At 55.1% G+C, this 25,194-nt stretch overlaps 1 protein-coding gene across 2 annotated transcripts in view; it reads right to left on the minus strand.

Moving 5' to 3' along the window:
* Nucleotides 1-25,194, minus strand: part of PCSK6 (proprotein convertase subtilisin/kexin type 6) — a 169,146-nt gene that overhangs the window by 63,114 nt on the left and 80,838 nt on the right. For both annotated transcript variants that reach the window (XM_051822269.2, XM_008269785.3), the window contains exons 7-11: nt 16,371-16,543; nt 11,115-11,327; nt 7,756-7,856; nt 6,090-6,193; nt 4,523-4,640 (exon numbers count right to left, since the gene is read on the minus strand). In XM_051822269.2, the coding sequence (XP_051678229.1) occupies nt 4,523-4,640; nt 6,090-6,193; nt 7,756-7,856; nt 11,115-11,327; nt 16,371-16,543 (709 nt within the window). The remainder of the gene's footprint in view (nt 1-4,522; nt 4,641-6,089; nt 6,194-7,755; nt 7,857-11,114; nt 11,328-16,370; nt 16,544-25,194) is intronic.

Raw genomic sequence — 25,194 nt, forward strand, 5'->3', positions numbered from 1 at the left:
CAGGTCATCTGCAGAAAACGCAGCTGCAGCTGTTTCCTGGCTCACCTGCTGCGAACAGCTGCCAGGAGCTTCCCGTCCCCACTGGGACAAGGGCCCAGCCACGGCTGGGGGACCTCTGGGTGGCTGGGGCCAAGATGCCCTCCCATTCTGGGAGGCAGTGTGCTCATCCAGAAGGGGACATGCAGAGTGCGAGGTGGGGTACGGGTTCCTGTCCTTGGCTCAGCACTGCCTGAGTTCATGGAGGCTTGAGACAGGAGCCTGGGGTGGAAGCCCAGCCCCGGGGCAAAGTTCTGAACTTCTTTGTGCCTCAGTTTGTTCATCCATAAAATGGGGATAAAAATAGCACCTCATGCCCCACTGGGGGTCTTGAATGTGATACTCCATGGAAGACGCTTGGATCTCACTGGTGTATGGTGAGTGCCTTTATAATCATTGTCTGCTCATCAGCCACAGCCATCTACCACTATCTGTGGAGCTGGTAACTCCAGCCACCACAGGGCCAGCATCGCGGAGCAGCGAGTTAAGCTACCACCTGCAACACCAGCATCCCACACGGGTGCCAGTTGGAGTCCCAGCTGCTCCACTTCCCATCCAGCTCCCTGCTAACATGCCTGGGAAAGCAACGGAAGATGACCCAAGTACCTGGGCCCCTGCCCCCATGTGGGAGACCTGGTGGAAGCTCCTGGCTTCAGCTGGGCCCAGCCCTAGCTGGTGCGGCTACTCGGGAAGTGAACAGCAGATGTAGGCTCTTCTCCATCTCACTGTTAACTCTGCCTTTCAAATAAGCACATCATAAACACACACACACACACACACATATAAATCTATCCTGTGCAGTCTGATTTGTTGAGGTGCCAGGCCAACAGGGTGTGGGGCTACCCTGGAGTCGGGCCGTGAGCACACGTGTACTCTCTGCACCTCATGCTTGTTCACAGCACCCCTGCTGAAGCGGCGCGGGCCGCGTGCTCTTTAGTAACACACCCCCTGAGCCGGGACCTGCCACACCAGCGAGGCTTCAGACGTGCGGCTGCTGCCTTCTGTGGGCGTCACTGCTGTCCTCCAGCACCTGGCCAGGGTCTCAGGCACCGTCAGCTGCTCCGCAGCAGCCTGGGTTAAAGAAGCGGGGAAGCACCAGCCAGCAGAGCAGGAAGGGTCAAACAGGAAGCTGAATTAGCCCGGCTTCCTTTCGATTCACAGCATTAGGCCGAGCCTGGTTTTTCTTTTCACTTAAGAGGAGCTTTGAGAAAGTCCATTCATCCTCCTCTACTGACTACACACAGATTTCTAACGGCCTGGCATGGCGCTGTCGCTGGTCGTGATCCCATCTCCTGCCCTTCAGCCGCGGAAAGGTTCTGAATAAATGAGAGCCGCTGTGCCGGGGAGTTGGGTGGGGGGGAGGGGGTCTTTGATCTTCCGTGTGGGTCTGGCTGGACGCGGCAGCAGAGAGCCAGGCACCGCCTGCAGTTTCTTCCAGTGCTGTCTGCAGGACTCCCAGCGAGTCTTTCTCTTGTGCAAAAAGCTCCTGTCATCCAGTTCAAGTGGCTTCCCCTCGCACGGTGCGGTGGACCCTGCCTGTGGGGTCTCCTGCTGAGGGGCTCAGACCTCTGTTCTGGGCTGGGGGGACAAGAGGCTACCGGATCTGGGGGGCCTCAGAGCAGGGGCCCAGCCCCTCAATCTACGCCCCCACGCACCTCTACCCAGGTGGGCTCCCTGCCCTTCTCTGCACTCTGGGAGATCCAGATGGGAACAGGCCCATGCTCAACCCCTCCCAGTCTCGACATGGGCAATGTCCTGGCTCGCAGTGCACAAGGCTCCGGCTGGTCCTCAGTCACAGCACATACGGCCTCTGCTTGCATTACAGAGTGAGTGACAGCTTCCTGCTGGGGGGGACGGTCACAGCCCTGCTCCTGCCACAGCAGCCCTCCCTGCGCTGCGCTGTTGGCCTTTCTACCCCTTTGGGCCTTAGTGAGACTTGGGGTCTGCACAGCAGAGAGAGCAGCTCCGTGGACGGACTGCGTGGATGGCCGAGCGCCGATGCGGTGTAGTCACCTGGGGCGCAGTGCCTGCCATGCAGCTGCTGAGTGCAGGCAGGTACGCAGGACGGATGTGCAGCCAGGGGCCCGTGGCTCCTGTCGTCACTGCCTGGCAGGACCCATCTCGAGCCACAGCTGTGTCCCAGGAGAGGGACGCATCGCGGCTCAGGGCTGGGGCTGGAGAGAGGAGCCCCGCCTTCACCCTGCACGTGACCAGAGGGTGGACGGAGCCCCAGCCCCTCTACCATGCACATGGCAGGGCTGGCCCCAAAGCCTTCTAGGATTCCTGGACCGGATGTCGGTGAGCTCAGCTCTCTGCCTTTGGCACTGCCAGGGCACTGTTTCCCTTCCACTCAGTAAAGAGGAAAGGCACCAGGTGTACACAGGCTGTGCAGTGTACACACAGCTGCCCATGGATGGGAACAGAAAGACCCCTCCCCCGCCCCGTGCATCCTCGCTATTGCTTACTCGGCTACTCACAAGGGGCAGCAGCTGGGCCACACCTGGGCCATTCCAGAGAGGAAGCACCGGACTGGGGCTGTGACAGTGGACAGCTGGACCATGTATGTGGAGAGAGAGAGGCCAGGAGGGTAGGACACGCAGTTGTATGTGCACCCAGCCTTTCTAAGTCAAGCGATCCCAGTGGCTGGGACAAAGCTGGGTGACAACCTTGAGGGTAACTGACTACAACTATGGGGACACTCAGAAGCCGGGATTTGAATGACCACTCCCAGGCAGGCAGGGCCCATACCCTCCTCACAGCAACACTCTTCTCTCTGCAGGAACAACTGCTTTGCGGAGCTAAGCAAGTGGCTTGAGACAGAATATTCCAGAAAGTCTGAGCCTGGCCAGGGTAGAGGGGATTTTTCTTTAGAAACAGGAGTCTGATTCTTGCTTCCCCTTGGAATCTGCAGAGTCCTGATTTTCCTCAAAGGAGAGGAACAATGTCACACTGTGTGTTACCCTCAACCTGCTGTCTAGACCCTGTGTGCTTTCACTTAAAAAGCAAAATAAAATAAAAATAAAAACAGCCACTCGCCACCTAGGCACCACTCGACCATCTTAAAACGGCTTCTGGCAGGAGAAGAATGCTTCATTCAGGAGCCGCCCTGCCGGGCAGTCTGGTGGGAGGGGACAGGGCAGCCCCACAGGGTGGGAACCAGACCCGGGAGCCGGCATCGCCTTACCTGATGGCTGATTATCTGTGTTCCCTGCGTTTTCCAACAAACAAAGCCAAGGCAGGCAAAGCCTCCTTTATCTCAGAAATCCCCCCACGCCCCGCCCGACCCTGCTTCCCTCCAGATTTGCCAGTCTCTGGCCCCTCAAGGAAAACAAGGGTAAGAGGTCAAGGCTGACACTGGCCCAGTGGTAGATGTGCATGATTAGCAACAAACAAAAACACGGTGATTTTTGGAAAGGCCCTCCTTGGGGCGCTATCCAGGCATCATTCACCAGACTTTCTGAGCTCCTCCGTGGGCAAGGCGTGCATGAAACACCTGCTCAGCATTCAGTGCCAGAAGCGCCCACGAGAGAAGAGGCCGTCCGTCTATGTTTAGAGATAAGAGCGACGCCGAGCTTGGCGTCACCTCCCGCATCGTCTCTCTTGTACACACATTTTCCGAGGGTAGCAAACAGGTGCAGCCAGAAAGGCACCCCCTCTGGTCAGATGCCAAGGCCTAGGGGGCTCTCCTCTCCCTATGGCGGGGCAGCTGCAGCCACAGAATCGAGGAGGATCTCCTGGTTTCCATCGCCTCCCCTGATCCGCAGCGGGGAGCAGCTCTGAGCATCCGACTTTCTTTACGGCAGATTCTTTTTTTTTCTTTTTTTTTTTTTTAATAAAAATTTCACTGAGCAAATGTAACTGGCAGTGCCAGGGAGTGCACTAACATGGAAGAGATAAAATCAGGGCCCAGTGCCTGCTGCTCAAAAGTCTTGTTAAAAAACAACAAAACCCAGCACTCGAACTTTGAAGGCCACAGAGGACAGATAACAGTGGAGCAGAGCTGGAAATTAAGCCCCGCAGTGCCACAGAGAAGGCTCTTGGCCAGCCCTGAAAGGCCACACCGCACGCAGGTCGCCTCTGGGTGGGCACAGAGAGGACACCTGGGGCTGCTCCTCATCACACCCTGCGAGGCAGGGCAAATCTCCAGTCTGGTCAGTTGTGCTAAACATTAGGGACAGGAATTTCAAACGCAGGCCAAGGGATTTGTACTGTGATTGGCTCCCTGCCACGGATCCATCTGCCACAAAAGGGGAGGAGGCCTTGAAACGACTGTGGCTTCAGGAGCAACTTATCCCAGCTGCACCAAAGGCAGCAATGCAGACAACACAAGCGACACACGCACAGACACACACCGCCATGCACACGCACACCTGCCTCCCGCCTGTGCACATGGCACCATGTGTGTCAACACGGCCAGCCACACCACAGAACAGCAGAGTTGGGTCCAACATGTGTGACAAGTCACTGTGCAGGAACGGAGCCTCACCTGGGCCTCTTGTCCACGGTGGCCACACACATGTGCTGGGAGGGCACTGCTGTCCACTTCTTGGCTTCGAGAACCAGAGCTTCTGCATCCACCAAGCCGAATCCATAGAGATGGCTAACTGAAAAGACAGGGCCATCAGCGCCAGGCCCCCTGCCTCCTCCAGCCCCAGCTGTAGGACAGGCCCTTGGAGGGCTGCCGGGGACTCCACAAGCTCCATTCCCTCGCTCCTGAACCCCTTCGTGTAAGACGGGGCCACACACGCCCTGTTCAATTGCGCAGTGCGATGGAGAGGGCCTAGGACTCTTCGGCTGAGACCAGACAGATCTCTTTACAACAAAGGAGTTGCTGGCATGTGTACTCCCCAAATCCGAGACCAGGCAGGAGAAACCAGCCCTGGGATCCACAGCGTGCCATGCACGGACACAGTCAAGCAAGGCTGCCATGCTCATCTTGTGTGCTGTTTTCTTTGCTTGCTGAATTCTCAGGGCGTTTGGGACACGTGGTGACACACAGCACGAAGAGAGGGTGCCTGCGGACTGGCCTGACCTGGTGTTTAATTTGGCGAAGACAGGAGGGCTTCAAAGTTTAATTTACAAGGCAAGGTCGGGAAGCAGATACGATCTGTTTTCCTATTTAATTAGGCCAAAATTGAAATGTGGGGCAGCTCTTGTTACAGCATACCACTACCGCCAACATTCCTGCAGAACAAAGATGTGGCGAGGCTAGAGCAACGGCCTCCTTATTGAAAGGAATGTCCCTGCGCCCATGAAGGTAAAAATGACACTTGACCTCCACCTGACAGGTCACAATATCAGGCTGGGGGTCCTAATAGCTGGACTTGGGCTTCAGAAAAGGAGCCTTTTTTGAGTACCGCTGGTCGATTCGTCAAATCCAGCAGCCCAGTCCCGTAACTGCCTGCTCCCGAGGCTCCCCATATCTGGGATAATTAAGTTGTGACCAGGCACTGATGTCACGGTACCTGGGTCTGCGTGTCCCAGGGCAGACTGGGGCCAGAGGCCCTGTTGCCCTGCGAGTTACCTAAACAACACAGGAGTTGGCCACCAGAAGTTTCACAGTTGGAAAGTAACTTGCACAACCGTGTCAATGTCTTCTTTGTACAGATGAGGAAAACCACAAATCTACTCAGGGCTAAGAATGCAAGTTGCCCTAAGGTGGCAAACAAACATCATCTATCCTAATAATCATGGATCTGTCTTAATGTACCTTAAAAAATATAATTACCACTCACACCCATGATTAACCAGATGGAATAATGTGTCCTTTAAAACACATTCCTGATGTTGAGAGAAAGGGCGTCACCTTGAAGAGAGTCAACCGACGTCTCAGCTCTCGCAGCTCGGGGACCCACCTGCTGACGACCTTGGGGTCCTCCCTGATGCCAGTGTGAGCACCCAGGGTGCTTCTCTAAATCCCTGAGTGTGTGTGTTTAGTTCTCACAATGCACACCTAATGCTGACGGCTGCTGCTATCTGGGGATCTTGCTAAGCGATTCAAGGGAATTCACATGGCCCCTGAGCCGCGTTCCAAGGGCGCGCGGCAGCCGCACCTTTGTGCCCGGCACCGTTGACCTTCCAGTCGCTTGCCTTGAGGTGGGCCGGCCGGGAGGTCTTCACTAGCAGGTGCTGGACATCCCTCCAGGTCAGCTGGCTGCTGCAATGACACAACAACAGAGCGCTGGCCACACCGACCAGCTGAGAGGTGGTGGGTCAGCGCTGGCCGCAGGCTAGCGACTGCGTTCGCAGGGGTCTACGCCTCCAGCTCTCGGAGAGAACAGTTTCCAGCAATGAAATCCCAAGGTAAAAAAAGCCCAACCGTGAGCCGACATCCACAAGCACGGATGCCCAGCCCTGCTGCCAGGCCCTCCTGGGGTCCGTACGGGACCGACAGGCAATTTTGGAAGCAGAGAAGAAAGACTGTAATGTCATGGTAAATTGTGATTAAGTATTCGGGGCCATTCTGAGCATGATGCGTATCCTAGTAAAGCAGACTCACATCTGTACTGAATGTATGCAGTTTTTCAGTATCATTATTTCCTATGCAATTCCAGATGATACCGTTTGTGTAGTATTTTCTAGAAATGACCTAAGTATCGGGGTGCACTGTGGTAGTGACAGACCACGCATGGGGTCACGAGTCAGAGTTTTCATTTGGTTCACGGCAATCAAACTGTCTTATTGTCAATTTCTGGGCTAAAGTCCCTAGAGGAAGCTGTGGCAGCGGAACGTGTGATTTTGGTACAAATGGGAGCAAGGCTTAGGGCTCTGCTCTGCCCATTCCCAGCCCCCAGCCAGGGCAGGAGATGGCGGGGCCCTGGAGGGAGAGAGGCACTTCTCACCCATGTCGATGGCCTGAAGAGGAAGGGGACTGACACCACGGAGTGCCCTTGATCCGAAATGTGGGGGACCAGAAGGACTTCAGACTGAGGGCTTTTTAAATTTTGGAATATCTGCACAGGCCTTACTGGTTGAGCAACCTTAATGTGAAAATCAGAAAAATGAAAAAAAAAAAAAAAAAAAACAAAAAAAACAAAAAAAAACAATAAAACCTGAAGCTCACAAGGTTTTGGATTTTGGAGCACTTCAGGGCTTTGGACTAGGGATGCTCAGGCAGTACAGTGTGAATCCACTTACATGAGCAGTCCATTTCACACGGGCAGGAAGTCCAAGGGTGGCCTGGGGCAGGGTGCGATGAGTGCGAAGGCTGGAACGGTGTCTCCCTAACATTGGTCTGCTGGGGTCCTAAGCTCCAGTGCCTCAGAGTATGACTACATTTGGAGAACCTTTGGAGGGTCTTCAACAGAGTGATTAAGGGAAAAATGATGTACGAGAGTGGGCACCCATCCAGGATGGTCACTGTCCTCACATGCAATCTGGACACAGATAAGTGCAGAGGGAGGGCCATGTGAGGACTGGGAGAAGGCGGTCACCTGCAAGCCACAAAGACCAACCCTGCCGAGACCTTGACCTTGGAGTGGCAGCCTCCAGAGCTCACAGCAAACAAGGGCCTGCTGCAGAGACACCCAGGCTGAGCAGCCTGAGTGACCACAGTCAGGTTCTAACGTGGTCAAGGCTTCGATTTGGGAAGGTGCAGCAGTTCTGAAGGTGGACGGTGACAACACCGCACAGTACTAATGCCACAGACCTGTACAGCAGCAATGGTGAGTCCTACGCCACGCGTGTCTTACGTGAGACAGAAGGGCAGTGGGGACTTACTTTGCTTCTAGAGCCAGGGCAATGATGCCTGCCACCATGGGGGCCGAGACGGAGGTCCCAGTGTGGCCATCTGTGCAGCGCTGGCGCAGATCCGTGGTGACCTGGACGAGAGGGCCACAGGATGAGGTGAGGATGCAGAGGCTCATCCACTCCCAGCAGACGTCAAGGCTACGCGCTGCCAATGGGGTGGGGCCCTGGACCCCAGGAAGAGAAGGGGCCTCTGGCCGGCCACAGGCTCCTGCGGCTCTACTCTCGGTACACACGGCACAGACCTGCCATGGGTGGGAACAGGCTAACCTCAGGGAGAGCAGCAGGGGGAGGCCCAGCAGCTGCGAGCCACGCCCTGGCAGCGCTGATGAGCGACTCATTCCGTCACTGCTCAGGAGGGTGGGCAGAGAGAGGCAAGGCCAAAGGAACCCAGAGGGAGCCTCCACACGCCCTTTCCTTGCAGTGCTTGGTATCATGCCGCTGCCACTAACACGAGAGGCCCCCTGGCAAGACCACCTGCCATAGCCAACCCCCAAGTCACCCCTGACTTCAAGGCAGCTGAAAATCCCCCATCCAGGTACAGGCGCCCAGGGGGCTGTTTCTGCCTTTAGCCACAAGGTCACAGATGGGGTTCCCACCCAGACATCCTCCTCAGATAACTGACAGGTGCCACACGCCTTGCAGCTGGCCCCACTGCAGAGACAGGCAGACCTGGAGCACTCTTGACCTCATAGGGCCTGTTGAGCAGGAGGTGGCCAGCCATTCAATTTGGGGAGGGGAGGCTGTTCTGCTGGGGAGGCGGGTGACTCTGCCTTGGGGAGGGGGAGCTGTGCTGGCCCTCGCCTAGGGTGCTGACGCCAGCGGCGTGGACGAGGTGTTTTATACCTCCCTGCAGAACTGAGCCGGGGAGACTGACTCTGGGCTTAGCTATGCGAGACGGGACTGTGGCCCCAGGATCTCGGCCCTGGTGTTAACCTGGGAGAATATCCTGGGTCATGAAGGTGGGCCTGGTATGATCGCAGGACTCTTACAGGTGGAAGGAAGGCAGCAAAGCCTGACGGGGTGACGCGGGCCCTGAAGAGGGAGCCGGGGGACACAGCCAAGGCACATGTGCCCCGGAGCCAAGAACAGGCCTCAGCTGACCGCCCATGAGGAAACAGGAACCTCAGTCCTATAACCGCAGGGAACTGAATGCTGCCAGCAACCTGAAGGAGCCAACGCAGCTCCCCAGGGCCTCCAGAAGGGAACTTGGCACCGTCGGCACCTTGGTTTCTGCTCCGGGAGACTCAACGGAGAGGCCCCGCGGACGCTGCTGGGCCCGACTGCGGAGCTCTGGGCTGCAGGTCTGTGCGTTGGCTGTGTCTGTGACGCTCAGCTCTGGCAGGAATGGAAAAGTAACACCCCACCCACCCACTCTGCATCACCCCGGGGCATGAATTCTTCCAGGATAACAATCCACACCCACTCCCAAACGCAACTCCTTCCCTGGGCTTCAGTGGCTGAGTTAACCAGTGGAGAGGCTGAGCCTGCGTCACCCGGCCACAGGAAGACTGGAGCCAGAGCCCCACCCCTCCCCCTAGCCCGGTCAGCAGGGCTGAGGCACTGGGCGTGCAGGGAGCCACTAAGGGCAGGGGAACGGGGCAAGGATGCGAGCTCGCTGTCCCCAGCATCCCCCTCTGCAAACAGCACAAGGGCACGCCCTTCATGGGCACCTACAGGGCCTTGTGCTTGGTAATGGCAGTCAGCGAGAGAAAGTGGGGTGACTGGGCCAGAGCCCAGCTCCCAAGAGGCCTGAATCAACATCCTGCATCCTGGTGCTGAGCCTGGAATGTGGCTCCTGCCCAGTGGACGAGCAAACTCTCTTCTTCTAGGGGACTGGTGATAGGCCTCACAGGGGCCAGCAGTACAAGGGGTCCACTGCGAACACGGGCTCTGGTGCAACAGAGAAGCCGCCATCCTCACTGCCAGCCGAGTCCCGGACAATGACTGTACTACGGGCATCCATCCAACTACAAGCTTCTGACCCTCATGTTAGCACTTGAAGAATTTTTTAAAAAATTCTTTTCAAAAAGAGTATTTTGTAGCTATGGGGTGCACACCCACAGACACCTGCAAACAGGCACACCCTGGCATGAAGAATTAAGCAAACACAGCCTCAGGCCCGGCCTCCAGAGTTGGGAGACACGGTGCTCCCAGCACACCGTGTCTGTCCGCATGCCCTGACTTGCGTGACCAGTGGGGCGACAGGCCCCTGTCAGGCTTGGGCCCAAGCATCTGTTAAATGAGACGTGGGTATGTCCGTGTTCACGCGAGCTGGATTCCCGAGTGAGCAGGACACCCGTCAGAATCTCGGCTGCCCACCCCAGGGTGTGTGCTCCGGTGGAAAAGGAAAAGAACTTACATTAATCCTCAGTGAAGCAGCCTGGGCCACTGCCAGGCCATGGGCAGGACGATGGCGGCTGACCCCTGGCTGGCACAGAGCAAAGCAGGGGGCAGGAAGCCTGCCTGCTTCTTCCAAAAAATGTAAACCTGCAAGTAATTTCTAAAGACGTGGCTCAGGGGCCAGAGGAATGGAAAAACAACGTGAGCTATAAGACTAAAGCTTGTCTGACCAGCGCCATCGTCTCATGTTTGTTTGTTTGTTTTTTTAAAAAAAGTCTAAAATCCAGTTAGTGACTGTGCAATTAAATTCTGCATTAATTTGGGCTAGAAACCCTGCATTTCTTTTTTTTTTTTAAAGTAGGAAAATGTGTAGGGAAAAAAGCAGCACACAGTCCTCACACATACTACAACAGTTACTGTTTAAAAGATAAATCACTCTTGTTGTAACCCATGAGTCGTACTTTGGAAATTTATATTCATTAAATAAAAGATAAAAAAAAAAAAATCACTCTTGTATTCACCCAAGCAGGTGGCAGACAGAAAACTACTGCTCGAGGTAAAAGTGACCAGGGTACGGCCTGTGCGAGCAATGCAATGACTAGAAGAACATTTCTAGAATGTTCCAGAATGAAACCAAGACTTTCTCTTATGCAGTTTTACAGGTTGGAACTGCACCGGTCAGTTGGATTCCATAGGACGTGACCATGGAATTCCAGAGAACTAGAATGAGATGTGATGAGAATGGACCCCATTCTTAAATGCTATTTTTAGATCTCTGAAGCCAAAGAGGGTTTTCATGGGTTTTTGGGCAGGGAGCAGAGTGCCAGGACACAGGGGTTTACATCCAGGCCCTCACGGTTCTCTAGGGCCCTGAGATCTGGAACAATCTGGCCTCAACCTCACTCATCTTTCTGTGAAAGGCAAAAGGGGCCCCTCCCAGAGGGCTGAGGCTTGTGTTACAAACCCTCAAACTTGGCAGGAGAACTTACGATTTTCCGCTCATAAAAGGCCCCGCTGCTATAGGTGGTGGCCAGGGTGGAGGCGCACTCTTCCAGGTACCAGGGCTTGTACCCGTTCTCGGTGGTGCTGCTCACAGAGATGGTGTAGATGCTGTTGGTGTAGCCGTCACAGGAGCAGTAGTCCCCTTCTCTCCCGCCATTCCCAGACGCCCAGACAAAAATGGAGCCCAGGCCCTGCCGGCCCTAGAGGGAACAAGGACCAGGTAGTAACTCTAGCAGCCAGAACCTCACCGGCCAGGTGTCAACATGGCCAGAATCTCACCTTCTGAACGTCCATTCACAGAGGAGGACAAGGAACTGCTCAGAGTACCCAGCTGCCAGCCTCCAACAGCTTGGCTCTTTTTTTTCTTTTTTAAGATTTATTTATTTACTCAAAAGGCAGAGTTGCAGAGAGAGGCCTTCCATCTTCTAGCTCACACTGGCCAGGCTAGGCCAAAGCCAGGAGCTTCATCCAGGTCTTTCCCATGGGTGCAGGGGCCCAGAGAGTACCTGGCCCACCTTCCACTGCTGTCCCAGGTGCATCAGCAGGGAGCTGGGTCAGAAGAGGAGCAGCCGGGACTCAAACAGGTGCTCCTAGGGGGTGGCAGTGGTGCAGGTGGTGGCTTAACTTGCTGCCCTACAACACCAGCGCCGGGGGGCTGGTTTGAAGGACTCTGTCCTGGTTTTAATGACGTACCTCTGCCTGTGGCATCGGCCGTAGAAGTGGAGAGGCACGGGACTGTGGGGGACAGGGCAGGAGAGTCTGGGGGTTCCTTCTGGAAAACTCGGGTGCCAGCAGAAGCTGCTCTCCTGCAGGGCAGGCAGAACAGACCCCGTCATGACGGCGGGGGTCAAAGAGACCCAGCAGTGCCGCGGTAGCACCGAGGTTACAGATGGCGCTCAATTTCTCCAGGCTGAAAGAGCCGGTCTTGTAGGGAGAACACATTTCTGTGAAAACACAGCCGAGGAGGGAACCCTTCTTGGGGAGCAAGCTCAGCCTGCAGCAGTGGAAACGGGTCTTGGTGCAGAATGCTGGTGGCTGCACTCGGCAGTCTGATTCACACTCCTGGAGTCTCCACTTTGGACGGGTGTTGGCGTGGTCAGATATCAATGCCTGCCCAGGACACTGGCCTCACTTCTGTGCAGGCTTCTAAGCACGCATGCGTGAAAGCCAGGGTCTGAAAGACAGCAGCCAGTCAGGACAGGTTCTTCCAGGATCAATGACTTCTGATCAGACCAAGAGCCATCAACACACAAACACCTGCAAAGCGTTGGCTGGACTGGATTCACTGATGCAGCCCCTGTAGCTGGGCCTGCTGGTGGTGCTCAGGCAGCCCCAGAGCGCAGTGCCGGCATTTGTCTCCATCTGAAACCAGATCCGTGCGGTTCTTACCCAGGCCTCTGCTTTCCAAACTCCCAGGAGGCAACTAATGCTCATACCCAGCAACTGGCCATCGCAAGGCCACTCGAACCACACCCTGCAATCCTTACAGTCAGCTTGAGGGCCCGCTGTGCCCTGGACACAGCACGCTCACCTCAGAGTGTGGGTCCCCCTTCGCAGAGCACAGCCACCTGCTTAGTAGCCCAGGGGACTCCAGTGGGGACCCAAGGTTCCCGACTGTCTGCTTACTCGGCTCAGCTGCTGCACGCTGCTTCGCTCACTGCCTGCTGCATCTCTCAGAGGTCTCACCTGAGCAGGCAGCAGCTCTACAGAAAGGTCATTCACGTTCGGTCAAACAGTCCACTTTCTGGGGCCAGCACTGTGGCGCTGCCTGTGGTACCAGCATCCCATGTGAACACCAGTTTGAGTCCCAGCTGTCCCACTTCCAATCCAGCTCCCTGCTAATGTGCTTGGGAAAGTGCAGAAGATGGTCCAAGTGTTTAGACCTCACCAACCTCATGGGAAATCTGGGTGGCATTCCAGGCTCCTGGCTTTGGCCTGGCCCAGCCTGGCTATTGCGGCCATCTAGGGAGTGAATCAGCAGATGGAGGATCTCTGGTCACTCTGCCTTTCAAAATAAATTTTAAAAATTCTTTAAAAATATTTATTTATTTAATTTGAAAGGCAGAGAGAGACAGTGAAGGAGGGAAAGAGTGAGAGACTGATCTTCCATCTGCTGGTTTACTTCCCAGATGGCTGGCGCCCATATGGGATGCCAGCACTATAGATGGAGGCTTAACCTGCTACACCACAGCACTGATCCCAGTAAATATTCTTTTTTAAAAAAAGTTAATATTGGGGCCAGCGTTGTGGTGTAGCAGTAAAGCCGCCACCTGCAGTGCCAGCATCCCATATGGGCGCTGGTTTGAGTCCCGACCGCTCCACTTTTGATCCAGCTCTCTGCTATGGCCTGGGAAAGCAGTAGAAGATGGCCCAAGTTCTTGGGCCCCTTGGGCACCTGCATGGGAGACCTGGAAGAAGCTCCTGGTTTTGGATTGGCCCAACTCTGGCTGTTACAGCCATTTGAGGAGTGAACCAGCAGATGGAAGACTTCTCTCTCTGCCTCTGCCTCTGAGTAACTCTGCCTTTTCAATAAATAAATCTTTTTTTTTTTTAAGTTAATCTTCTGGAAGAAAGGCACAAAATACTATGGAAAAGGTGTGTCTGCATTTAGCTACCTGGAAGAACAGAAGCCACTTTAAAGGAACCAACATCCAGTGAAAAGGCACTTGGCCCAGCAGAGGCTGATTTCATTCCATGTGAGACTCACCCCTAGACACTGTCACTCTCAAGCCCCCTCCCCTTCAAAGTTACTTACAAACGTTGTCACTTTGCAGGGAGGAGCGGGCAGTCTTACTGCTCCAAGATGACGGCCTGCAAGGGTGCTCCCAAAACACGAGCCACCGGGAATCCTGATCCCACGTGGAGCCTGCTTGGCTCCCAGGTGATGCCCTGCCTTGAACACCCAGGGCCTTACACTGGGCACCATCTGGACAATCCCTTCTCACATGCATCACAGTACCAACAGCCTCTCTGCTTGCTTAAATGATTCCTTGAATAAAGCGAACATGGGAATGACACGGCGGGGGTGGGGGCAGAGAAAGCACCCGGATCTGAGGTGTAAGGAGATGTCCACTTTTCAGAACTCCCTCTGGTTCCTCCTGGAAGCCACAGGACAGCAGCAGCTACAGGGACGCTGCAACCTGACTACGAACCTGCGTTCTGTTCAGTGAGGCCACAACCTCCGCCTGACCAACTCGCAGCCTCAGGAGCTCCCCAGGACGCGGAGAGTCTATCCCTGAGCTCAGAAGCACGACTCGTGCCGGCTAGCGCCTGCCAGCGCCTGGACAGCCCAGAGCTCTTAGCTGCTGTGAGGTCTGAGCTCCGCTCCTGCACCACAAGCCCCGGGAGGAGCCGGGCCTCGCAAGTACCGACATTCAGCCAGGTCTCCGTGCCAAGTTATGGCTTCCAAAGGCTCCACCACCAGGCTGCACCATCCACCAGATGAAGTCAGATCTTACTGAAAACGACTACAGGTGACAAACGGGGTGGCAAGGAGGAAAAACAGATGGGGGGACGTGGCTGGCTTTGAGATCATCCAATTTCCAGGAGGATTTTCCGTGACAGCCCCAGACAGCTGCGATTTAAGGCTCCCTGTATGACATATTTTACTTCAGAATGACTAAAAAAAATTAAATGACCTCAGTATTTCAAGAAACCGTGACAAGGAGGAGGGGGACCACATGGCCCTCCTGCAACTTCCGCGCTCCCCTGACGGCCGGTCTGAAGTCAGAAGGCAAAGCTCCCCTCTCTGCACTCGCCCCAGGGAGACAGACAACCCTGAACACAACCCTAGTGCCGCAGGAAACGGGCGGGCGTCTCCTCCTGAGAGCTCACAGCCCCAGAAGGCATCTCAGGGAATCCAGTCGGGTCATCTCCTCACCAGGACGGGGTCCTGAGTGATGCGGGGTGGGAGGGGAGCGGAATAACAGAAGGATGTAAGCTGTATGTTTGGTGGCTCCCGTGGCCAGGGGCTGAGCCGAATCAGCCAAGTTCACCCTGCCCCAGCTCAGGGGCTCAGCAGCCTGCCTGAAGCCCCCATTGTGTTTTCCTGGGGCCCGGGAGGATAAAAGGAAGCTTCCAGGCATCCCAAGCTGGAGCACGGGCCACGCGGTGTGCATGCGCCGTGTGTGTCTACACCATCTCTCTTCCTTCACGGAATTTATTCGCGCATGGACTACCTGAGCGAGGACCGAGCTCCGAGGGACACAAGAGTGGATGCCCCTACTTCTGGTCACCTATTCACCTATTTCTCAGGCACACAAGCCCTGAGTGGTCAGAGGGAGACAGCAGGGAGGGGCGGCCTCCGCAGCACCGGTACTGGGGCAGGTGCGAGCGAGCAGGTGCACCTCAGCTGCTCTGGCAAGAGGCAGAGATTCCTGCGAGCCCCAACCCAGGAAGCGCCGGGAAAAGGGCAACTCGGGGCTTGGAGGAAAACCACTCGATCCCACAAAAGGAAACGGATGAACAGTGATGGAACAACGCACACAAGAAAGCAGCACACCCCGTTACTTAGAAAACAGAATCCCACACAAGACTTCAGAGGCTGTTTTTGGTACAATCCTTGCTTGATGACTTTTTTAACCATGTTTCACTCACTGTGTGTGGATTACAATATAATAAAACCTTTGAAAAATATTTTATAAATAAGAAAATGGGCACAGCCCCCCCCCCAACATGAGAGATGCCTGCCCTCCCGCAGTGGCCCTGGCCCTGCTGGCAGTCGCTGGCCACGCCTCATGTTCTGGGCTGGGCCTTGCTGGCCACCCAGGGCTGCCTGGACACTGACCGCAGCGCCGTCTGCCTGCTCCAAGAACCGTCTGTGCTCAGGGCTCCGCCTCGCCACCCACTGCTAAGAGCTCGTTCACCTCCAGCCACTTCTTCACATCCTTGTGGCTGGGCGGCAGCCAGCCATGCTGCGAGGGGCCCTGGAGTCGCACACACCCGTGGGTGGTGCACAACGTTCCACTCCGGGTATTTCTCTGGACAGGTGAGCCAAGGGCCAGCACACCCTTTCCACCTGCGGAGCCCACACAGGGACCCCTCCCACCCTCCGACACGTCACTGGCAGGACCAGGCAGATCCCAGACCCGCGTCCGGCTGCTCCCACTGGAGCAGGAGGAACCCGCCTCCCTCCCTCCCTCCAGCCCTGGCCGTGTCTGTTCTGCTTCAGGGCTCCCTCCGACCAGCGCGCCGCGGACTCCTGAGCGTTAACACTGCGCCCCCGCGGCCCTGGTTACGCACACCTTTTTAATGCCGTACTCGAAAGCCTGCTTAGCCAGGCGGCCAGGCCCGTCCACCGTCTTCCCGTCGTCGTCCGGGCCCCAGCTGGCGCTGTAGATGTCGATGTAGTTGGGGCGGATGCCCAGCGACTTGGCCTCCACCACGTCCGTGACGTCGCCGTCCAGCATGCGGATGCCTGCAAGCACAGGAGGGGCCGTCGGCGCTGGGAGGGGCGCGGCAGCCCGCACAAGAGCCTGCGCAAGGAGCTCTTCCCCGCACGGAAGCTTTGGAACGCTGGCTTCCCGCCCCAGGCTGGCTGACGTGAAGGAGCTAAAACGAGGCACAGGCTACGCCACGAAGCGCTGCCATGGTGCGGAGGCAGAAAAGGAAGCCAACGCGCCACTTCCAGAACAAACGTGCCACTTCCGGAAGGGAAGGAACAAACGGGCCACTTCCGGAAACGAAGGAAGGCGCCATTTCCAGAAGAAACGCGCCACTTCCGGAAGGGAAGGAGCAAACGGGCCACTTCCGGAAGAGAGGAAACGCGCCACTTCCGGAAGGGAAGGAACAAACACGCCACTTCCGGATACGAAGGAACAAATTAACCACTTCTGGAAGGGAACAAATGCACCACTTCCGGAAGGGAAGGAACCAACGCACTACTTCCGGAAGGGAAGGAACGCATTAGCCACTTCCGGAAGACAGGAAACGCGCCACTTCCGGAACGGAAGGAACACAGTAGCCACTTCGGGAAGAGAGGAAATGGGAGGGGAGGAAACACAGCCCCTGCGGAAGGGCCGTTCCCAGTCGCTGTTCAGTCTCCGTTCCCTTGCCGGTTCTGGTCGTGGTGTGTAAGTCACCACGAGCCTGACGGTGAGCCTTTGACTTGGTCGGCGGAAGCGCATCTGGCCTGTGGCTGAAGGGCTGGGGTCTTGATCTCAGCTCCATCTGGACTCAAGTTCCTTACAAGTGGGTGCTCCCTCATGAGCACCACAAAAGGAGAGGGGGGCTGGGTTCCCATGGGCCCCCCTGGATGCCCACCAGGGGCCGCGCCTCCTCGCCACCCCCACCCCACCAGCCAGAGGGGTCGGTAACGCTGGCGCTGACAGTGCCCAGCGCGCCCCTCCTGGGTCCTCCTGGGTGGGGAAGGCAGAAGTGATGCCCAGAAAACCCGCTGTCCCCTCAGAGGTCCCCGGGGGCCCCTCGGACACCAGGCCCAGGCCTGGGTACAGCACAATCGTCCTCTCATCAAAGCTAATCCGAAGGCTTGGAGTTCCTGAAGGCACAATGGGAAAGTGTCCTTTTTCTAAGAATAACATGTTTGTATGCTTTCTGCCCTGAATTTGGGAAACACACACCAGAGGTGAGATGTTTGCCACTTTCTTCTAGTATTTTCTCTGCTTACATAGCACAGACTTATTTCCAAACACTTTTTTCGCCACTAAACTTTATGCAGAACATTTCCCTGTGCCATTTAAAACTCTCTCCCCAAGACATGGTTGCTAACAGGTGCAGCCCCCATGCCCCACACTCCATCCAGGTAACTTTCTCTTTGGCTCACCTCACCTGCACTGGCCTACATCAACACGTGGTAGGTACTCAAAACAGGAACCTCGAATATAACAACACACCCTTGACAAACGTCCTAAAGGCTGCCTCCATAGTCTACTTCACCAGAAACCAGGAGGAAAAGAGCAAGTGTGAAGATAGGTGGCAGGCCAATCAATAACAGCTTTGCACAGCGATCTGCCAGTCCACCCCTAAAGGGTACCGGTTTTCAGTGTGGTAGGCCAAGGCTTTGTACAGATAGTAGTCATGACAGAAGCCAGCTGCAAAGAGCCCTGTCAGCTCTGCCAAGAGCTGGGCCACTAGTAATGGAACTGTCCTGGGGCTGAAGGACACCCAGGTCAGAGCTGCAGACCCTGTTGGCTCTCCCTAAGCTGAAAAAGCCCTTCACTCTACCCAGCTTCCAAATAACCATCGCTATTGAGGGCATGGCCAAGGATCAGTCACGGTGCAGGCAGGACTTTTAGAGATGCCATCTGTTCTGTACTGACCTCCTCCCAGGCCAGCTGGGTCATGGGAGTCAAGTGGCTGAGTTACTAATGAGCTCCACGCCTCCTTCATAATGTCTCTTCCAGTACTCCATGTGGAGAGAAAGGTAAGTCTGAACCTCATGAAGACCTGGCCAGGCCTTAACACCCACCTGGCTATTATGAAGCCACTCCTGTCCGTTTCTAGTTGCCTCTCAATGGGAAAACTTCCTCCTAAGTCCTTTAGTAATGATTCTGTCCTTTGTCTCAGACCCAGTGTATTTAATATGCTTGTTAGAGTTGTTGCCTCCAGACTTAACGACCATGCACGTGAAATCTCAAATAGAGACGGTTTCTACAAGCTGGCATGGTGGCCCCGAGAACCCTGCTGGAACCCTGTCTTGACCACAGGTCCCTACTTCACCCCTACCTAGCCTGAAGAAGTCAGACCAGTCATTGTGCTAACCCTGGTCAGCAGCCAGGGTTTCCATAAGCAGAGGGAAGGAATGAGGGAGCCTGGGACGCGAAGTAAGACTAAGATCTTCCCACAGCTCCCTGCTGGCATGTACAGACTAAGCAAAGCAGGAGTGTTCGTTCTTTGTGCTAAGCAGGCATGTACCTGTCTTCCCACTAGCTGGACAGGGACACGTACTCTCATATTCTTACTTCTTCCTTCGTCCTGGACTCTAGGCCAAACATTATTCCCTTTCTCCCGAACCAGATGTGTGATGAGGGACACTCAACTTAGCCTTAATTACACTGGTTTGGCCAGTGCCGCGGCTCACTAGGCTAATTCTCCACCTGTGGCGCTGGTACCCCAGATTCTGTCCCGGTTACTTCCTCTTCCAGTCCAGCTCTCTGCTGTGGCCCAGGAAGGCAGTGGAGGATGGCCCAAGTGCTTGGGCCCTGCACCCGCATGGGAGACCAGGAGGAAGCAAGCACCTGGCTCCTGGCTTTGGATTGGCGCAGCACCGGCCATAGTGGCCATTTGGGGGGTGAATCAATGGAAGGAAGACCTTTCTCTCTGTCTCTCTCTCTCATTGTCTAGCTTTGCCTGTCCAAAATAAAATAAAATAAAATAAAATAAAATAAAATAAAATGAGCAAGCTAATGAAATCTGTTTGCAAAATAGCTCCTTCTCATCATTTTGGCTGTGGCCATCTTTCCCACCATGGCTGATGTCTCCACTTTACCCATTCCTCCTCACAGTCCCAGTGCTTTTATTCCTACCATGTGTAATTAACAAATTTCAAAAGTTTCTACACGAATGGGTAACCACTGTGTCCCGAGTCATCACACAGGAACACAAGACTGCTCTTCTCCAATCAATCTGATCCAGAGTAGAGACCTTGTCCCGTGACAACGCCACACACAAGCAGGAAGTAGCCAGAAAGAAACCGGCGCCCCTTCCCCCATCTATATTCAGAGTCAGGATTGATGGAGCAAGGACCAAAGCCTCAGCTCTGCTTTGGCCTCTCACTTGCGTGACAAGCAGCCCGCCCTTGCCTGCACTCTCCTCCTGCCGGCTCAGCTCCGTCCTGCCTTGACCAGCCCTGCCCTGCCTCAGCTGCTAGACATACCACCATCTAAAGAGTCTGGCCATCAGCCTGAGCTCCCCACGCCCTCCCAAGCCACCCCACCCCAAGGTCTCCTCACTCTCGGCATCCCAGCCTTAGTCTAGACCCCCAAGCCCTTCCCAACTGCTTTGTGATACATAAGCCACTACTTTGTAAGGGCAGGTGCGCTCTCTGCTGAACATTCACCAGGAGCGGGCCCCTCCCAGGTGTATTCTTTGAATAAACCTGGTCTGGTTGTGAGTTCCTGTTCTGCCTCTTCTTTGTCTTTCTCTCCTGTCCTTACCCTAATAGCCTTACGAGACAAAAGAGGGACTCTTCCCTGAAGTTAGGGGAAGGACAGGACTCAAGGTCGGCCAGGGAGGCGAGGACAAACATCTCCCGTGAATTAAACCCTCCCATCCCATCCCTTTAATCACAGGGCCGATGCTGTGGTGCCGGGAGCTCCAGTTTGAGTCCTGGCTGCTGTGCTTCTGATCCAGTTCCCTGCTGATGTGGCTGGGACAGCAGTGCAGGACAGTCTGAGTGCGTGGGCCCCTGCCACTCATGTGGGAAACCCAGATGGAGTTCCTGGCTCCTGGCTTCGGGAGCGGCCATTCAGGGAGTGAGCCAGTAGATGGATGATCTCTTGCTCTCCTGTCTCTCCCTCTCCATGTCCCTGTGCATTTCCAATAAATACATCTTTTAAAAAATAATGACTAGGTGTGCATCTTCCCAAGTAGTATAAAAATAAATAAATAAATAAATAAATAAATGGCAATTGGGGGCTCTGTGCTGTCACTTCCAATGGATAATTGATGGGCAGAGGTCTCCAACGCCCAGCAGTGGCTCTGGCCCAGCCCACACGGATCATAAACAACCGCACCCCATGGCCGGCCAGGGTGAGGGCCTGTCTGCCTACAGGGGGTGTGAGGACTTGCTGCAGTCAGTTCTTCTCTCCTGCCAATCCATCTGACCCCGCTCTGAAGGCCCAGGTTCTCCCCATCAACGGTGGCCCTGAAACTGTGCAGCCCTGAGCCACGGAATTCACGAGTCACCGCAGGGGCCGGCGCTGTTGTGCAACGGTGAAGCCGCCACCTGTGACACCAGCATCCCATATGGGTACCGCCTCAAGTCTCAGCTGCTCCAATCCAGCTCCCTGCTAATGCACCTGGGAAAGCAGTGGAAGATGGCCCAAGTGCTTGAGCCCCTGTACCCAGATGGGAGACCGAGATAAAGCCCCTGGCTCCTGGCTTCAATCTGGCCCAACTATGGCCATTATGGTCATTTGGTGGGTGAACCAGAAGATGGAAGATCTCTCTCTCTCTGTAACTCTGCCTTTCAAATAAATAAATAAGTCTACAAAAACTGGGGGGAATGATAATTACTTCCCCCTTTGTTTAAACAAAACACTATTTGCTATGTACTAAGGATTCTACGTCACACACACTGGTTATAAAGCCTAGTAAATGAGGCCTCTACTCAACACAGAATGCGGATGTGACTCCCGCCCCGTGTCCTGCCGCCCTGGCCTCAGAGGGAGGGCTCAGGATTTTGGATGACTCACTCCCTCACCTTTCTGGTGATGCTTTCATAGCACAGCATCCTATCTTCATGTATGGGGACCTCACTCTGTGCTGGTTCTACAGGTTGTAAAAGCCCTCTCCCAGTTTAAACCCTGACTTCTCACATTGTTTGTGGTGTCTCTCAATACACAGGGGCTCGTCTTTCCAATTCAGCGAGCGCTCACGCCCCCTCTCAGGTCAGGGAGCCACAGAGGCACCAAGCTGCTCCCGGGTTTGTCGGCATCTAGCCTGAGGCTCCTTCCTTCCACAGGCTGGGCAGAGCCCTCAAGGGCTGTGACGTCAGTTCAGTGTACTCTCCCCATTGTGAATCCCAAGAGGAGAGGAAACGGGGTAACTGTGATTGCTGGCCCCCTCCAGGGCTCGGATCCAGGTACCCAGCCCCGTCCATCTCCATGACAGGGACGCTGGGCCAGGTGCCTCCAGGAGAGGGACCACAGCTGGTGCAGGATGTTGGAGGTGTGGCCAAGGGCAGCCCCTCCGAAATTCACAGCAGCTCACGTCCCGGGTAGAATCCTGGCTTCGTGTGCCCCAGGCCATGGCTCAACCATGTTTTCTGTACCTTTCTCCTGGTGAGGTGGTTGAGTTGATCCATGAAAACAGAAGTCAAGGTCCTGGCTTTTGGTGCTGCCCAATAAATGGTAGCAGCATCCTCCCCACCCTCTGTAGTGGTCAGTTTCTGTCACTACAATGAAATGCCTGAGACAAGGGATACAACAGAGGCTTATTCTGGCTCAAAGTTCTGGAGGGTCAAGTCTGCTGGTTTGGCTTCTGTGAGGGTAGTGGAGTGTGTGTGATGGACAGACCACAGGACGAGCCAAGAAGCAGAGTGAGGCTGGGCCCAGCTCCAGCTTTGCGGAAAAACCATTCAACAAGAGCCACTTCCAGGGCACGCCCCCAGGGACCCAAGGCCTCCACGGTGAGACCCACCTCCCACGCACCATAACTGGAGTCAGCCTCTAGCCTCACCCTCACTTTACCATAAGCTTATGTCTGTGGGGTTTAACAGTCTGTCTGAGTGCAGGAACCAATTCTTCTGCAAACCATAGCACCGCTGCATTCGGCGATGCACTCTTCAGGGCTGGAGACCCTGCAGCCACACAGGCGGCCAGAGCCAACTCCAATCATATAGAGGTGAAATGCAACCTGCTGTTCCAGGCCTTCTCCACACAAGTCATAAGAGCTGAACCGCTCCTTTTTGGACAAGACGAACAGGAAGCCAGAAGGCACCCAAAAATACAGAAAGACATAAAACCAAATGGATTTCCCGACACCTCTCACAATACTTCAACTTGGAAGATGACTGACGGATGTGTGGGGAAGCGAGCGTCGTGTATTTATACTTTAACGGAACATCTATTTTCCCCAACACTGACAAGTTGCCAACAGAGAAAAGGTAAATATTTTCAGTAGAAGCCTGCTGTTCCAACATTAGCTTTAAATGTGAATGGTTCTCTGGAAGTGCCAAGGAGAAGAAAAACAGTAATCGCTTCTCTAATGAAAAAAGAAAGACCCATTTGCTATAAATTGCTGGGTACAAAAATAATTCGGACAGACCATTTTGACGGCAAATTAACTCCCCATTGTCAGCAAGCTAATGGGTAGCTGTTCTGCACGCTGGCTTCAGAGCTCGGCTGGATAAACACACTTGACCTGTCTGCCGTGAGGACGAGGCTGCAGGCACGAGGAGGACGCAGCGTGGACAGGAGGAAGATGGCGGCTACGTGCTGGGGTGCGTGACCCGAGCACTCTCTGCAGCTCCGTCCCCAGCCACCGAGTCCCAGGAGTCCCTCAGGAAACACTCATACAAGGCTTGCCTCGCTCTCCGTGACGTATGCACGCCAACAAGATTCCTAAACCCAAGACTTTGTTTAAAATGCCCTGGTAGGACTTGCTGAAATGAATGATTTTAGAAGTCTCTTTATAAACACCACCACCAAAAAAAATATGCAACTCTTCTTCCCAGTGACCCATCTTTTCTCCCTTTCTCTTGCTTCTTAGTTCAACTTTCCACATAACAGGCCCACGGACGCGAGGCAGAACCATCCACCTGCAGTCGGCCCTAGGGAACAGCACGAGAGACAGCAGTTCCCCTGCACATTCTGCGGTAGCTCAACACTGACAGGCAAGGAGAGAAGAACTCACACCCACATACACACGTGCCCACACACCCATGTGCACACACACCCATGTACACATGTGCACTCACACCCACGGACACATGTGCACACACCCACCCACATACACACGTGCACTCACACCCACGTACACAAGTGCACACACCCATGTACACACATGCACACACCCACATACACACGTGCCCACACATCCATGTACACACGTGCCCACACTCACATACACATGTGCACTCACACCCACGTACAGAAGTACACACACCCACATGCACACGTGCCCACACATCCACATACACACATCCACGTACACACATGCACACACACCCACATATACACATGCACACCCACATACACATGTGCACACCCATGTACACACGTGTCCACACCCACACACACACATGCACACATACCCAGGCACACGGGTATGTGCATAAGCATACGTGAACATGCACACGCACACACAAGAACTCAGCCATCCTGTCCCGGCTGCAAACCCAGTCCACAGGAAGGCAGAGGAACGGGGTAGCTGGGCCCACTGTGTCATGGAGAAGCAATAACTTGCCTTCAGCAAATGAGTGGCAATGCGAAAGCAATGACAGTGGCAAGCAAAATTAGACTGTGGCTCCCAGAGTGTGACAAATGGGTCTCCCAGACACATTTTGCTCATTAATCCTGAGCCTATTTTAGTAAATCCACAGAGAATTCTGTTTCTAGTAAAATGACAGCATGTTCTGTGCTCTGAGCGGCTGTTCTGGGCCGAGAAAGGTCTTGGCAGCTGTTTAGAAACGCCACAGACCCAGAGGCTGTCTCAACCCTTGTTAGCACTCGAGACAGGACCCCCAGATACCCAATATGCCCCTGCAAAGAGCCTTCCCCAGCAGCCTCAGGGAGCCGTGGCTGCCCGGCTGTCAGGGCACCTCTCCAGCCACACTGCCACGTGGAGACCGGCAGTGAGTTACACGCCACATCTCTCCTGGCCTCCCTGCTCTGCCCCTCGTCTCCTGACAGAGCCACTGCTTCCCCTTCCAGGTGGAAAGGCAGCTGCGGCCAGCGATGTAGGCCATGAGCGTGTGTGCCGTGGGCTGTGGCCCTGTGATGCAGCAGTGAGCTCAGGGCGTGTGTGCCGTGGGCTGCGGCCCCGTGATGCAGCAGTGAGCTCAGGGCATGTGTGCTCTGGGCTGTGGCCCCGTGATGTAGCACTGAGCTCGCGGGCGTGTGTGCTGTGGGCTGCGGCCCCGTGATGCAGCAGTGAGCTCACGGGCGTGTGTGCTGTGGGCTGTGGCCCCGTGATGTAGCACTGAGCTCGCGGGCGTGTGTGCTGTGGGCTGTGGCCCTGTGATGTGGCAGTGAGCTCAGGGATGTGTGTGCCATGGGCTGTGGCCCTGTGATGTGGCAGTGAGCTCACAGACGTATGTGCCGCGGGCTGTGGCCCTGTGATGTGGCAGTGAGCTCAAGGGTATGTGTGTCATGGGCTGCGCCCTCAGTAGTGTAGCAGTGAGCTCGCGGGTGTGTGTGCTGTGGGCTGCGCCCTCAGTAGTGTAGC

Source organism: Oryctolagus cuniculus, chromosome 12 (genome assembly GCF_964237555.1).
Source record: "Oryctolagus cuniculus chromosome 12, mOryCun1.1, whole genome shotgun sequence".
Taxonomy (NCBI): Eukaryota; Metazoa; Chordata; class Mammalia; order Lagomorpha; family Leporidae; genus Oryctolagus; species Oryctolagus cuniculus.